General features: G+C 36.7%; 1 protein-coding gene across 1 annotated transcript; it reads right to left on the reverse strand.

Annotated features, from left to right (window-relative positions):
- Positions 1-902: 902 nt before the first annotated feature.
- Positions 903-13859, reverse strand: calb2a (calbindin 2a). Its single transcript, XM_039684323.2, has 11 exons — positions 13675-13859; positions 10712-10788; positions 8708-8797; positions 8377-8457; positions 7447-7503; positions 6686-6763; positions 5390-5445; positions 5269-5308; positions 5127-5180; positions 1613-1684; positions 903-1529 (listed from the first exon to the last, which is right to left on the reverse strand). Exons 1-11 carry the CDS (start codon positions 13766-13768, stop codon positions 1413-1415), a joined length of 816 nt encoding a protein of 271 aa, XP_039540257.1. The 5' UTR covers positions 13769-13859; the 3' UTR covers positions 903-1412.
- Between the last annotated feature and the right edge of the window lie 1105 nt (positions 13860-14964).

The raw sequence follows: 14964 nt of genomic DNA on the forward strand, positions 1-14964 counted from the left end.
GATTAATTGAAAGGAATTTCTACAAACTCTGCTGTAAGAGGAAAGTCTAGCAGATAAATTATTTAATGTGGTTTAAATACATCTGGACACAATGGGGGAAGATGTTTTCTAGAAATGTGATGTCTCCATTCAGCATGTCACGTATTGATGAGATGTTACGTGTAACAAAGGACAATTTCAAAGAGTTAAAGGGATAGTTCACTTTGAAATTAATTTTTGATATGTTTTAGCTTACCTCAAGGGCATCTAAGATGTAGGTGTCTTTGTTTCTGCAGTAGTTTCAATTTTGATATTTTTAGGTCAAACCGTTTGTGTCTATCAGTCATATAATGGAGGTCTATGGTCACCACTTCAAAGAGCATGCATAGAGAAGTCCAAATTAAACATGATTTTATGACTCATAAATGTAAGTACACATTGATGGCCTGAGACACGAAACGAGCGGTTTGTGTGAGAAAACGAACAGTATTTGTATCGTTTTTACCTCTTGTAACCACAGCCACAAAGCGCTCGTGCCCTCAGATCACTTGGACGTGGCAGGGGTTACAAGAGGTAAAACGATATAAATACTGTTTGTTTTGTGTCTTGTGTGCTTACATTTACGAGTCATTAAATCATGTTTAATTTGGACTTCTCTGTGCATGCTCTTTGAGGTGGTGACCATAGACCTCCATTATATAACTGACAGACAAGAACGGTTTGACCTAAAAATATCAAAATTGAAACTACTGTGGATACAAAGACACCTACATCTTGGATGCCCTTGAGGTAAGCTAAAACATACCAAAAATTAATTTCAAAGTGAACTATCCCTTTAATATGTTCAGTTCTGTAAAATAAATATCTTCAAGCATCCGAATTAGCAAAAAAAAAAAAAAAACAAATAAAAACAAGACAAAACATCAAATTTATATCACATTACTTTTATTAATGCTCTCAGTTACATCCTTAAACAGTATCAGCCAAAAAATAAAATAAAAAAAAACACCACAATCCCACACATAATTGGGCAGGAATAAGATGAAATGAGGACAAAAACAAACCGAAGATGAAACCAGACGGAAGGGAAGAAACCAGAAAGCCAAGCACTCCAAATAAATATCTAATCATATTACACCATTATTCTGCTACTCTTCCAGAAAGATACTTCTTTAAATATATAGTTCAAAAATTGAGCAGAGGGCATCATAGTAGCTGCAGTTTGTAGGCGAAGGAAAGCAGTGGCGATCGGGGTTGTTGGAAGGGAAAGGAGAGAAGGGGAGAGGACAGACGTTGTGCTTTTCTGTGCACACTCATTCAGAACTCATTTCGAGAGGGAGATGGGAGGGGGACAGGGGTGCCCGGCACATGCACACAGTTACAGTATTCAGGCAGCTGGAACAGAGCTGAGATGAAGGTCAGAAAGCCTCGATTTACAGCATGGGCTCCCGGCAAAGGACAATCTCCAGCTCTGAGCGGTACAGTTTCCCCCCGTCTGACAGTGCCATGATGCTTTGCTTATAACCAGTCAGGCTCTTGCTGTCCACCTCCTGAGGTTAAACACAAGCACAGTGCAGTATGATTGCTTTTGTTATTTGTCACTATAGCCTACTTCAGAGCCTTCTTATCTCACCTTATGGTTCTTCTCGTAGAGGTCCTTCAGGAGAGCCTCCAGTTCCTGCTCGTCGATGTAGCCATTTCCATCCTTGAAAGCAAGAAATTCACAATTTACAAAACCATTTGAATGATCTTCAGTGGAACAAAGGAGGATTGTACTGATTTTTCTTCTTTAGACTTTAAAATACCAATAGCTTTGTGTGCAGCAGAACACATTGAAATTGAAGGGTAGCGATTGAATCACTTTGCGAGTGAGAACTTGAGAGTCGGATCATTCAAATTTGTGGACGAATCATTCAATCAAGAACTACTCATTCATGACTCTCATATCGTATGGCAGTGGAATACAGGTCCACTAATGATATTTTTAGGGAGTTTTCACACCTGAAAGTCCGCAACAAGGTCCGAACCAAAGTTCACGTTTTGATAGATTTTATACTTTCAGAAAGGTCAAGGTCATTGGTGAAGGTTTATAAATAACAAATTGGGATGTAATTTTCTTTTGCTATACGAACATGTAAGATTTTTTTTTTTTTTACAATATGAAAAGAGCATGAAAAAGGAAGCATATATTATTTATCTTTTGATTATTTTAGGTAAGCTTCATATTCATCGGTGTAAATTTACTAATTGGAAACCTTTTTTGTCTGTGCTATTGAAAGAATTAAAGAATTATATTGTTTCCATTAAGGACAGTACAAATGAAAAAGCTGTTAAAACCATGTATTTGTTGAATACTTTTCAGATTTTGTGAAATGTCAGAGCCTTTTATTGTTTGTTTGGTCAATTTAGTTTTGTTTGATCATTCAATTTTTGTACTGTGTATTTGTGTATCTTTAACCCTGGCATTTTTATTTATGTACTTTTTTGTATTTTTTTGTTCATGTTCTGTAATTGTTGTTCATGCAATAATAAAAAAACGTTGATAACATGAATGAATATTTTTTTTACAGTCTAGGGAATGAACCAACCGTTCCGCACAACCCCTCAAAAATGAAGCCAAAACGTCTCGATCGCCCCCCAGTGACTGGTCCTAGTATAGGTCATAAACCCCACCTCCCCATGTTATTGAACGGACGCGAGACCAAAACAATCCAATTACACTTCACATATCCTTTTTTCAAAGATAGTTTTTGTCATTTACTGTAGTTTATATCACGTTGATGTAATTTCAAGTGTTCTTTTTTAAAATAAGTTTGTTTTTAGTTAGTTATGTGATGCTATAAAAACGGTGCTGTGACATCAATTTAGCGAGAATGAGGGCGTGGCCTTGATTTCGCCGCTTTACATCCTGCTCACGACTGCGCATGTCTGGTCCCGAAAACGCAAGTGCGCAGACTCTTTTGGAAATCACCAGTCTGTAAAAGGTCTAAAAAATCCGAACCAAACAGTAATGCTTTCACACTAGAAACGAACCAAACCTTTTTTCAGTTTGATCCGGACCGAGACTAACGTTACCTCTTTTCGTCGGACCAAATTTCATCTGTTTGGTCCGGACCGTGGTCCGGGGGAGGTTTCACACCTATAATTTTGATTCGGACCAAACTGAAAAGTCGAAAGTCCGGACCAAACACGGTAACGTAACGTTAGGTGTGAAAGGGCTTTTGTATCCTTTTTGATGCTTGAAAGCTTCGGTCACCATTTGTTTTAGCATGGAAAAAGAGCCAGTTTTGGATTTGGAGGGACATCAGGGTAAGAAAATGATGACAGAATTTTTAGTTTTTGGTGAAATAATCCAAAAGTCTGTTCATATCAACAGAGCCATATTGGCTTAATGATCATTTGTTAAATGTTTACTGGCTTAATCCCCGTTAGAAATGCTATTTTTTCCCAAAACGGCTTCTTATTTTATGACTGTAAGCCATAATAGTGCTTAGATGGCCTGGCATGATGTCTCGCTCTCAATATTATTCATAACAACACAGAAAGGCAGTTTGACTGCGGGAAGGAGATTAATTAAACCTGCTTGTGTTTTTTTTTAAACTTTATTGTGTCTGATTGAGTTTTTTAAAATCTTTATATAGGCTTCAAAATGTATAAATTTTGGATTAACTTGTAAAGATTATCTTGATAGACAAAACGTGTAAGGGTCACAACTCTCTGTTAAACACAGATCTTATTTTTTGCGATTTTCCAAAAGTCTATGGGGAAAAATGCATTAGCTTTTCGACCGAGGGAACCCATGCGCCACTAGCTTTCGAGTTGTCCTACAAAGTGACGTCATTGCCTTACGGGCTAGAGAAGCTAGCTCATTCGGACCTTTACCACAAATTAACTTTAGTTTGTCAAAATATTGCGCTCTCTCCTACTTGATATGTCGTCCTCTATATGATTTCGCATCTACCACTGGTTTTTTTCAGTATTTTTTTTAGTGTAACAAATGTGTTCAGTAGTACATTAAACAGTGCAGTCAATGCTGTTGTTTACATCCGAGTGCCTCCATAATGGCCGCTCATCCGGGTTACCGCCCAGAACGTGACGTCGGTGAATACCCTAAACGGTAAACAAAAAATGTACTGTTGTTTAAAATGCTAAATTTGAAATTACATTGTAGGTTTAAACTTTAAACGAATAGGCTTGGACTTGGTGCTTGTAACCCAAGGACAATGATGACACCACAATACAAATATTCATGATTCTGAAGCTGAAAATACAGAATTATTTTAGATGGATATGCTTGCACTCTTTTACTGACTAGATATATTTAAAATAATGTTGGCCACTTTTTACTGGGAACATCAGACATTTGGTATTATCAGGACCCAAATATTCCCCCATTGCATTATTATACATTATATTCAACATTATATAGTAGTTTAATGTAGTACTTACACTAAAACTCAGAAAACTTGAATTTTTAGTATGGGGGAACTATCCACAATACATGTTGTCACTATCCACGATACGTATTGTTGCAGTTTTTGTATTGCGATATATTGTGGCTCGATATATTGTTACAATCCTACTTAAATGCTAACATTTGATGCACATTGTGTTCATAGATTACATTTCATGTGTAATTGAAGGTTGGTCATCATTGCAAGCCTGTGAGCGGGTGCTGTTGTCTAATGGTCTCTATTTGCTCAAAGATATTGATTACATAGAATAATGATGAGATAATCTTGCCTTTCTAAGGCATAAATCTGGCTTTGAAAGTTAAGTGGCGAAAGACTAATGATGAACTTGTGTTAGTGCAGCATTAAATAGCAATTTTTATCTTGCAGCAATTTTCATTGGGATTTCTGTAATTACTTGTGGTTGGCACTTAAACTGTTGTAAATGTGCTTCTGATTTTGCATTTTAAATCCCTTTCCAAATGATGATACCACCAAGCTGGAAGAAAACACAGGTGCAGGTGCTTCTCATTTCCCTGCACAGGTGAATGAGGACACTGTTTTGCATTCAGAAGTTGATAACAAAGGAGGGTAAGATCAGATTTCCAGCAACACAACAGCAGCGCATACAAATTTACACAATATCGTAAAGCCCTGCAAAAGACGTTCAGCTAGCCTTGCTGGATTATACATCACCTTATCATAGAATGTAAAGATGGCGTTGAACTGCTCAGCAGTTAGCTTGACGCCCTGTTCAGCGATAAAAACATTGTTCAGTAACTAAAAATATGAATTGTCAAACTTTAAGATAAAACTTCCTGTATGACTGTGCTCTTACCTGAAACTTCAACAAGAAATTCTCCTGAACCGGCAGAAGCCTTGACATAAACAGAAAAATTATTATTGGGTTGATTGTGTCTAACAATATGAATGTGATTTTTTATTTATTTTTTTCTCACCTCGCCATTTCAGACAGACCCAGTTTCCCATCGCCATTTAGATCAAACATCTTGAGCTAAAAAGGAGAGAATGGCACAGTTTAAATATTTACCACAATATCCTGGTTGCATTAACTGCTAATACTAGTCTTATAAGTTAGTCATCTAATTTTTCGGTTAACACTTTACTTGAAGGGGTGTGCATTAGACTAACATGACACCTCCATAATCATGACATGACCTATGTTATGAATATGAAGTTATATGCATGTTTGTGACAACTGTCTTTAAGTGTCATTCACTCAGTTATGACATTTTTAATGCAAATATAACATTGTTTGAGATGTCTTTGTTATGACACCTGGACATAAACCAATACATCATAACCTGTCAGTGTCTTTGTTATGACAACTTGACATTTCTAAGACAACACAACCTGTCAAACATGACAAATAGCAGATTAATTATCAAACTTAAAAAAACACTTAGCTTTATTGGTTAATATTACATTAAACTGACAGGTGGTTGGGTTTGACATTGGCTGTCATGAAGCCATTATAACTTTTTAATGACAAATTCAATTAATACCACTGTAGTTGAGGTCATGAAAAATACTCATGACAGTTATAATGGCCTCATGACAGCCAATGTCAAAGCCAACCACATGACAGTTTTACTTCATTTTATGTCAAGCTTTCATGAGATACTGACAGGATATGATGTTATGGTTAATGTCAAGATGTCATAAAGACAATGTCATTGAGCAAAATACACTTAATGACAGTCATAAACATGCATAAACCCTACTTTATGTTCAAGACGTATGTCTTGTCATGGTTATGAAGGTGTCAGCCCTTCAAGTAAAGTGTTATAAAATATTTCTCTTCATGACTGTTCATAAACGTTTCAGTTAGTCAGTTAAATGTAACTATGTTTGTACTTCAGTCTTAACATAATGACTATGATTATGCAACTGGCCCCTGCTTCAAATTTCCTTCTAAAATCAATATGTCCTATTGCTGCACAACATTTCTTAACTTATTTTGTTTTTCAAAGTAGAAAGAGGACAACTAAGGCTCTCAATTATCCAGCTGGCTAGCCTTGGTTTGTGTTTCTGGCCTTAAGATGTGGACATATGTGAGCACAGCTGGAGTGCAGACACAACCCGTGGGGCCAGTGCATGTACAAGTCAAGCATGGTGGCAAACGGCTCCAGGATTTTAAGGTAAAATAAAACTTTTTTTCTTTTCTTTTTTTCTTAATTGAGACACTAGGAGGATAAGATATCGATTAATGCACCACAAAGACAACAACTTACTGTTGTTTGTGTGTATTCCTGCAATTTCTGTTCGTCATAGTGTCTGTTTGCCTTCTTAAGCAGGTCAGAGAGGAAGCCCTGTTGGAAAAAAGATTATGATGAATTTAAGTAGATTTTGACGATTTAAGAGTTTAAAAACCTGTTAAAAGAAAATGCTTGGATTTCAAAACCTGATATATATATATATATATATATATATATATGCTATCCAATCTACAAAAAGGTTCAATGAGTTTCATTACAGAAACCTTGTGTTCTTAACTCAATTATAAAGAACAATTTATGCCAAAAATGTTCTATATAAGGAGATATGTCTTAAATGTTATTTAATTATTTTCTACTGATGGATAAAATTAACGAATTAATTCAAACTAAATCCATGACATGATCCTATTATAAGAACCCCTAAAAGATTCTATACAGGAAACAAATGACAGATCCTTTCTATATATACTGGTTCTTTATGTAGTCTTTTCTTCTTAAGAGTATATTATCTTACAAACCCCCTCCTGTTCTGGTTTGTGAACACCCTTAAGCATGACATCTGCTATACTTTTTTTTGAGGTCATCGTCTCCTCAGTGATCATTGCTTCATTTGCTTTGTTTACAAATGTAGTGATTTGTATACTCTCTTCTGATGCCAGCCACCAAAACCAGGGCGATTTGCATAGTTTCCATCTGCCTCGACACATTAGTGGCCGTGGAAACTCTTTTTAGGATTGTTGTGAAGGCCACAGCAGGAAAAGTAATAGAAGTCGTACCTTAAGTTCATTAGCCTCAATGAAACCGCTGCGGTCTGTGTCATATTTCCTCCAGGCCTGTACACAGACAAGCATACAAAAAAGATACTGTAACCATACCATCAGTACAGCTTACAATTATATGTGCAATATATCTTAGGTTTGACTAATCAAAGGGAAAAGAGTGCATGTAAATGCAGAAGTGGAGAAATAATAATAAAATTATTCTTGTAAAAAAACGGTAAACTACTGGCAGCTGTGGTTGCCAGCATCATACCGTAACTATACGGTGTGTTACTGTTTTTGTGTTAGAGCTGTTAAATTAAAGTTTTATACTGTAGCTGACAATACGGTATTTAGCTGTTAATTTCAAAAACAGTAACACACCGTATTTTTACGATAGTTTACCGTTTTTTTTTTTTTTACAGGAGAGTACATTAATTAAAATAGCTTTTTCATTATACCCTCTGTAATTTCTATTCGAAGCAGCTGTGCATTGTTCGAGCGAGGAGCAAGAAATGCCATTTAATGAATGTTTTAATCCAGCAGCTGGCCTTGTTTCCATCACAGGCTCTTATCAAAGATAGATGCCTCCCTCTACAGGTCTACGGAGAATTACAGCAGCACATCTATAATACATGCATCTGAAAATAGAAGTTTGTACTTACTCATTCTATCACTTTAAAAGGCTTGCCTACTACACTGGATGATTAAAAAGCTTCCCTTTCTCCTTAGTTCATTCTCTCTTCAACTCGACATAATAAATACACCATTGAGGCAGTCACTTGCTGATGATCAAACCATCCAAAATGTAGGATTTGGCAATGAATGAGTATACAGAAAATATTTGTATGGTTCCCAAGAGGCAATTTGTGTTTTTTATATATTGTATATGTACTGTATGTGAATGACCATGGATCTATAAAATGAAAAAGTAGCATCATCACTTACAGCCATGAATTCAGCGCTGGATCCCACAAACTGTCTAAAGCAGAGAAGGAAGTTTTCTTCTGTGGGCAAGATCTGAGCCAGCTGATGAAAGGATAGATTGGATTAGACACCCGTACAACAAGGCAGTGTAAATAATTGAAGACGTAATTTTTTTTCTGTTTGAGACCGGCTCTTTTTGGACAGCTCTATCAATAAGTTACAGGTTTGATTAAAGTTATGAGTGGCGTTAGAGTTTCCTCTTCTCAGAAAGGATGATGAGATAATCGCAGTCTCTTTGGGTACCGGATGTTTACAAGCTTGTCAAAGTCACAGTGATGTAAGTGATGTGTACCTCTGACATCTCAATTCTTCCGTCTTTGTTCTTGTCGAATTTCTGCATGAACTCTGTCATCTTCTCTTTAAAGGCTGCATTTGAGGGGTCCTGTGTGAAGACAGCACAACAAGATGAATCTTCTTCTCATTCTTTGCTTATTGAAAAAGCTTCTCAGGTTAGGACGAATCTTGCACTTTATAAGTGGTGTACATTGTAATGCCATATCTGTAAGGCAGATAATAGAATTACTAACTTTATGAGGCTCCCCCTGTTTTATTGAACATACAGGGATAAAGATAAAACCTCCTGTCCCCTCTTTCCTGATCTGCCTAGTCATCTGGGCTCTTTATATAATTGATTTGCACACAGTTCACTCTATATAAATAGGACCCTGTGTACTCTGTTAATATGAAGGAATTTATCATATTGATTTTTTTTTTTTTTTTTTTGTACAAACAGCATTGAAAGGTGTTTTCCCCATATTTTGAATGACGCATTGCATTGAGCTTTAGGGTTAAAGGAAAAGGTCAGGATAGGAAATTACCAGTGCCTTTTCTGTTTTATTCTTAGTGTCTCATCTTCTAATTTATCTTAACTAAAGAGATAGAGTTGCAAAGATAATGATTTTTTTTAAGTTTCAAACCTGCCCAATCTTCAAAACAGTTAGCCCCGCCCTCTAATCATGCCATTGGTTCAGCTAGTGGAGGCGACGTTGACACACTGCAGCTTTGATATCTTAAAGTGATAGTTCACCCTGTTGTTCCAAACCTGTATGACTTAATTTCTTCTGTGGAACAAATTTTAAAGCACGTTTCAACTGTTTTTGTACATACAATGAAAGTCAATTAGGTCCCAAACAACATCGGACCCAATTTACTTTATTTTGTATGGGAAAACCAGCCCCCCAAAACATTTTTCAGAGACATTTTTTCAGAATATTTAAAAAGTCCTGCCATAATTCTAGCTGGCGCAGGCTGATAGTTCCTTATCTCAATCTTTTTGCAATCACATGATTCTCTGTAGGGCATCTGCTGTATCAGTAGCCAATGAACTCGCTGCTTAACCTTCAAATACTTGCCGTCGCAGCATGTTTTCAGACACCCTCTCATCTTCCCCAGCTCCACCTGTCTAAATCTGCTACATGTAACTCACGTATGCTATATTACACAGCAACAGCATACCTTACATGTTCACAGCAGTGTGTCGTGTGTGTATTGGCAATAGAAAGTCCCATACTGCAATAACAGGAACAGCAGATATATTCCGCCAAGACCAATCAGTTCCTTAAAGGGATAGTTCACTTTGAAATCAATTTTGGTATGTTTTAGCTTACCTCAAGGGCATCCAAGATTTGTTTCCGCAGTAGTTTTAATTTTGATATTTTTAGGTCAAACCGTTCGTGTCTATCAGTCATATAATGGAGGTCTATGGTCACCACCTCAAAGAGCATGCACAGAGAAGTCCAAGTTAAATATGATTTAATGACTCGTAAATGTAAGTACACATTGATGGCCTAAGACATGAAACGAGCGGTTTGTTTGAGAACTATCAGTATTAATATCGTTTTTACCTCCACAAAGCGCCCGCGCCCTCAGATCACGAGGTAAAAACTATATAAATACTGTTTGTTTTCTCACACAAACCGCTCGTTTCGAGTCTCATGCCATCAATGTGTACTTACATTTACGAGTCATTAAATCATGTTTAATTTGGACTTTTCTGTGCATGCTCTTTGAGGTGGTGACCATAGACCTCCATTATATGACTGACAGACAAGAACAGTTTGACCTAAAAATGAGAAGAAAAAAAAACTACTGCGGAAACAAAGACACCTACATCTTCTTGGATGCCCTTGAGGTAAGCTAAAACATACCAAAAATTAATTTCAAAGTGAAATATCCCTTTAACTGGTTTGGGTTTTCCTAAGTCCCCCCATTGCTTTGCGATTTCCTCAGTTTAGTTTGAAAGACACAGTGCTTTATAATGAGATGTTAATGCTTCTTCACTTGTCCATGTACTTACCACACCAGCCCCTCTCCGTGCAATCTCCAGCTGACTAAAGAAGTTTTCAAGCTCCTTATCCTCAATGTAGCCATTTCCTGCAATATAAGGAAGTCTGGTTCAGGACTTACTGAGATGTCTTCATCTATAATGATGTTTGTCATTATAAGACTAGATAACTACTATCTCTCAATGGAAATGCTAAGTAATGCATTGCCTAGATGGCTGCTTTGAAGCTGGTTAACTCTAGATTGGTTTGTTGGCTGGCACCCAATCCAAGTAACACAGTTCTTAATTAAAAACTTTTGATGGCTAGTCTCCCAGTTAAAGCTTTGAAGGCTTTCTTTTTTCCATTTTTCCTCTAATTGGGGGCCGTACAGTGTGAGCCTTTTAAAGCCATTTATTTGAAAAGGCGAAAAGGAGATTCTTCTTGATGCTTCAGAGAATATGCTGACTTTTAAATTACCCCCACAAATAAATGCAATATTACCATCTGGGGGTAATTTCCCATGCCAGGAAATTGGCCCTTCATGCAAAGGAAATATGCGTATGGGTACGCGTTTGAAATGGGATTTTGTGTCTATGGCCTAATACATCACCAAAGTGATAACTTATGTGAAGTGAGAACTGCATTGGCTACATACATAAGTATTGTCCTATTATCATGTTTGAAATGTCTTAGTGTCAACTATTGTGATGAATTTGCCTGTGGATTATAGTGGCATTTCTAGACAGCTGGACACATGACTCATGGGAAATATCTCTTTGTTTTTTATAATAAATGTGAAGTACCATCACAATATGAGCTGAAGACTCTGTCAGAAATTGATCTGTCCATTGTGTTGAGAAAATGAACACTACATTGATTGTAGATCTATGTAGAATAATTAATCTACTAAATTGTTGGGTGCAATACATAATTAATAGTTTATACATGCATTAATCCTGCTGAGTATGTTGGAATTGACTGCTATGTTGCCATCTGGTGCGGAAATGATTGCTCTGACATTTTCAGAGATATGACGACCATTCATTCCCTTAACAATGAATTGAATTTTTGTTTACACTTTGAACTAATGGTCTATGAGGATGTCAATGTGTACTGATTGTTCATGCTCATATGCAATATGGCCCAAGCATACATATTGGCTATTTCTACCATATGTGAATTCAATGCCATTACCATAATTTTCCCCGCATGCAAGCCATCTTGAATAGAGAACTGATATGTGTTGGAATAGCCATTTTGGACTATGACATAACAAAACATGTCACTTGCTGAACCAGTAGCAATGAACTTTACTGATAAAAACGGAAGGACTTTCCATCAAGCCACTAGGCGAATCTTTTCCAGAGTCATTTGGTTCATGAAACGAACAAATTGACTCTGAAAAAGATTCGTTCATGTAGTAGAACGAGTTGGAACAGGCGAGTCACGAACGTGGTGCAAGGCGAGCATTTGAGCTTATAAAACTTAAACTTTATTTATTTATTATTAAATGAGCGATCGTTTGGCTTGATAAGACCCTTATTCATCGTCTGGAATCGTTTAAAGCCCTTTGAACAGTTTGCAGTTTGCACTGAAAGTGTCTTTTGGACATTGAACCGTTTGGTTCCCGCTGAAGTCCATTATATGGAGAAAAATGCTGGAATGTTTTCATCAAAAACCTTAATTTCTTTTCGACTGAAGAAAGAAAGACATGGAGATCTTGGATGACATGGGGGTGAGTAAATTATCAGCAAAAGCTTTTTTAAAAGTGAACTACTCCTTTAAACGCTTGAAACACGTTTTCGTTCCTTGAAAACGTCGGTTTGACTATAAATGAGGAGTTTAATTAAGAGATAAATAGGTTCTTCACATAGCTAATAGTTGGCTACATTATTTACCCTGTCTAAATTGTATTTCATTAGGCTACAAATTAGATGGGAAACGAACCAGAAGAAACCCCTAACCAAGTTGCCAATAACGATAACATCTACTCCACGTCTACGATTATGATCCTAATACATAAATAATTAGTCATTGAGATATTTTTATCATTAGATATTGCAGGATGTAAGATCCGATGCGTTTCCTGTAAGTGATCTTGACAAGATGTCTGGGTGAGGAAGACCTTGAACACAATGCCCATCATCCCAACAATGTGCAATATCAGATGCCTAGGATGCGTTCAAATGAACTTGGGAATAGTACACTGTGTACGAAAAAGTGAACTTTCTCAAATCAACCAGGGCGCGCATATGATGCACAAAAAGGTGGGCAGTCACTAAATTTTGAAATAGCCCACAGCTCCGGTGATGAATGCGAAATAGCCTATTAGGCTGCAGAAAAAAAATAATTTCACTAATGGGACAAGGCTATTTGGAGCCCCTTATACCTGAAACGCGATAGTACTACTCCTACTCTTATTCAATAAATGATTCAACGTTTTTTTTTTTTTTTATAAAGTCGTATAGGTTTTCATTGATTTTGTCCACGGCTTATTTGATCATAGCAGTGGAAACTAAAGTCTACTCTCGATTTGTGCCAAGAAGAGTGAAAAACAAAAAATGTTTTTTTTTAGTGCAACAAAAATGACGAATCAATCAGTGACAGAATTCATAATAGGCTATGATATAATCTGTGTGAGTGTTTAGCCTACAATTTCGGAAATCACTTTTTTAGGCATTTTGTTATTTCCTAAGTTTGTCCTAAAATCTATGCATTATAGCCAACTGATTACAACGACATGTTCGTATGTTGTTTATTAAGTTTTTTTCTGTGATCAATTTTTTTAGAACGTAAAAACTGCCAAATTCTTAAATTTTCACACTGAGATATTGAACCCAAAGTCTTTACAAATGTTTATTGTTAGCTTTAAAAAAAAATTCTGCGTTTTAATGATAAAATTTAACTCATGACATAATTAGTTCTTTTTTTTTTTTTTTTTTTTTTTTTTTTTTAGAATCATAATCCGTGGAATAAACGGCGCATCTGGACTCACCGTCTGCATCAAAATGTTTCCAGATATCCAAGAACTGTGATGCGGTCAGCTCTGCCAAGTGAAGGTAGGGAGGCTGCTGTCCTTTGTTTGCCATGTTTTCGTATATCTGTCCTACTGTCCGCAAGAAAATCCCGGGCGAACTTTTACTTACTCAGTCCAATTCGCACTGTAACTCCCCCAGTGCTTTGCAGGGGGTTTTAAATGCGCCGAGTGCCTGCAGTTCTTTGGCGCTCCTGCGGGTGGCGCAGTAGTTCCAGCATCACTGTTTCAGGCTCAGCACTCACGAAGATGCTCAGCCTCAGCTCGAAACATGTATGGACCAGAATCACTGCATGTAGGCCATTAAACGTTCTGCTCCGCTTACGTAATGTATATGTGGCTGATATTTATGTAAATTATGTAATGGTAAAAACTTCCCCTGCTGTTTTTTTTTAATCATTGACTATGTGGCTGATATTTGTAAAATTATGGAATGACTCATTAAGCCTGACTCCATATATTATATTATCTTTTTTAACATATTTTTATTTATATATTTTTTCGTGTGTGTGTGTGTGTGTGTTTAGTTTGTATATCACAGGATAGGCTCCAGCCCTATGTTCCTTCAGAGTTCGTATAAGGAAGTAAGAGAGAGTGAGTTACTGTATTGAGTTTTATTGGAGCTTCAATGTAGTTTCCCATCTTGTTCTATACTAATACAGTAACAAATTGTTACTGTAGTGTCTCCTCCCTTATAGCATCTCTCTTAGCATAAATAATTACCATACTGAGTAGGCCTAGTATTACCATAGTCATTTATTTTTCCAAACAGTTATTCTCCACTGGCAGCAGAAACCTAACTTTGTGCATCCTAAAAGCAACGCACACATTGAAAGGCGTGTGCAGCAGCGTATAGGAGAGGAGCAAATGAGAGAGACTTCCCCATCCCCTCTCAAACATTCTGTAATCCTCCAGCTGCCTGCTCACTTATGAGAGAAACCCCTCAACAAGCAAACCTGAAGTCAGAGAAAACACTCCTATTCTCTAGTCAGTGGAGTGACTAAAAACATTCCAATGCTGTTTTACTAAGTTAATGCTCACTAAACACATAGGCTCAGTGTCACAGACAGGGTTTTAGAATAATTAGGACATTTCAGTAGCTTTTATATCCGTGCCTTCGAATAAAAAAACAAAACTGGTGTGCATCTTGAGACAAAACAACGACACTGACATTTTAAGATTTTAAATTGCTTGCAACAGCTCAACACTTTAAAAAGGTAAAAAAAAAAACAACTAAAAATGCTACAGTGC

Source organism: Pimephales promelas, chromosome 10 (assembly GCF_988280905.1).
Source record: "Pimephales promelas chromosome 10, fPimPro1.hap1.1, whole genome shotgun sequence".
Classification (NCBI taxonomy): domain Eukaryota; kingdom Metazoa; phylum Chordata; class Actinopteri; order Cypriniformes; family Leuciscidae; genus Pimephales; species Pimephales promelas.

What these genes read in the sequence shown, in the direction of transcription:
- calb2a (XM_039684323.2), bottom strand. Translation starts at nt 13,768, where the DNA reads ATGGCAAACAAAGGACAGCAGCCTCCCTACCTTCACTTGGCAGAGCTG. An exon ending in CACGGAGAGGGGCTGGTGTG is followed by an intron (nt 8,798 to 10,711) that starts GTAAGTACATGG and finishes GTCTTCACACAG; the next exon opens with GACCCCTCAAATGCAGCCTT. An exon ending in TTGAGGCTAATGAACTTAAG is followed by an intron (nt 6,764 to 7,446) that starts GTACGACTTCTA and finishes TTTTTCCAACAG; the next exon opens with GGCTTCCTCTCTGACCTGCT.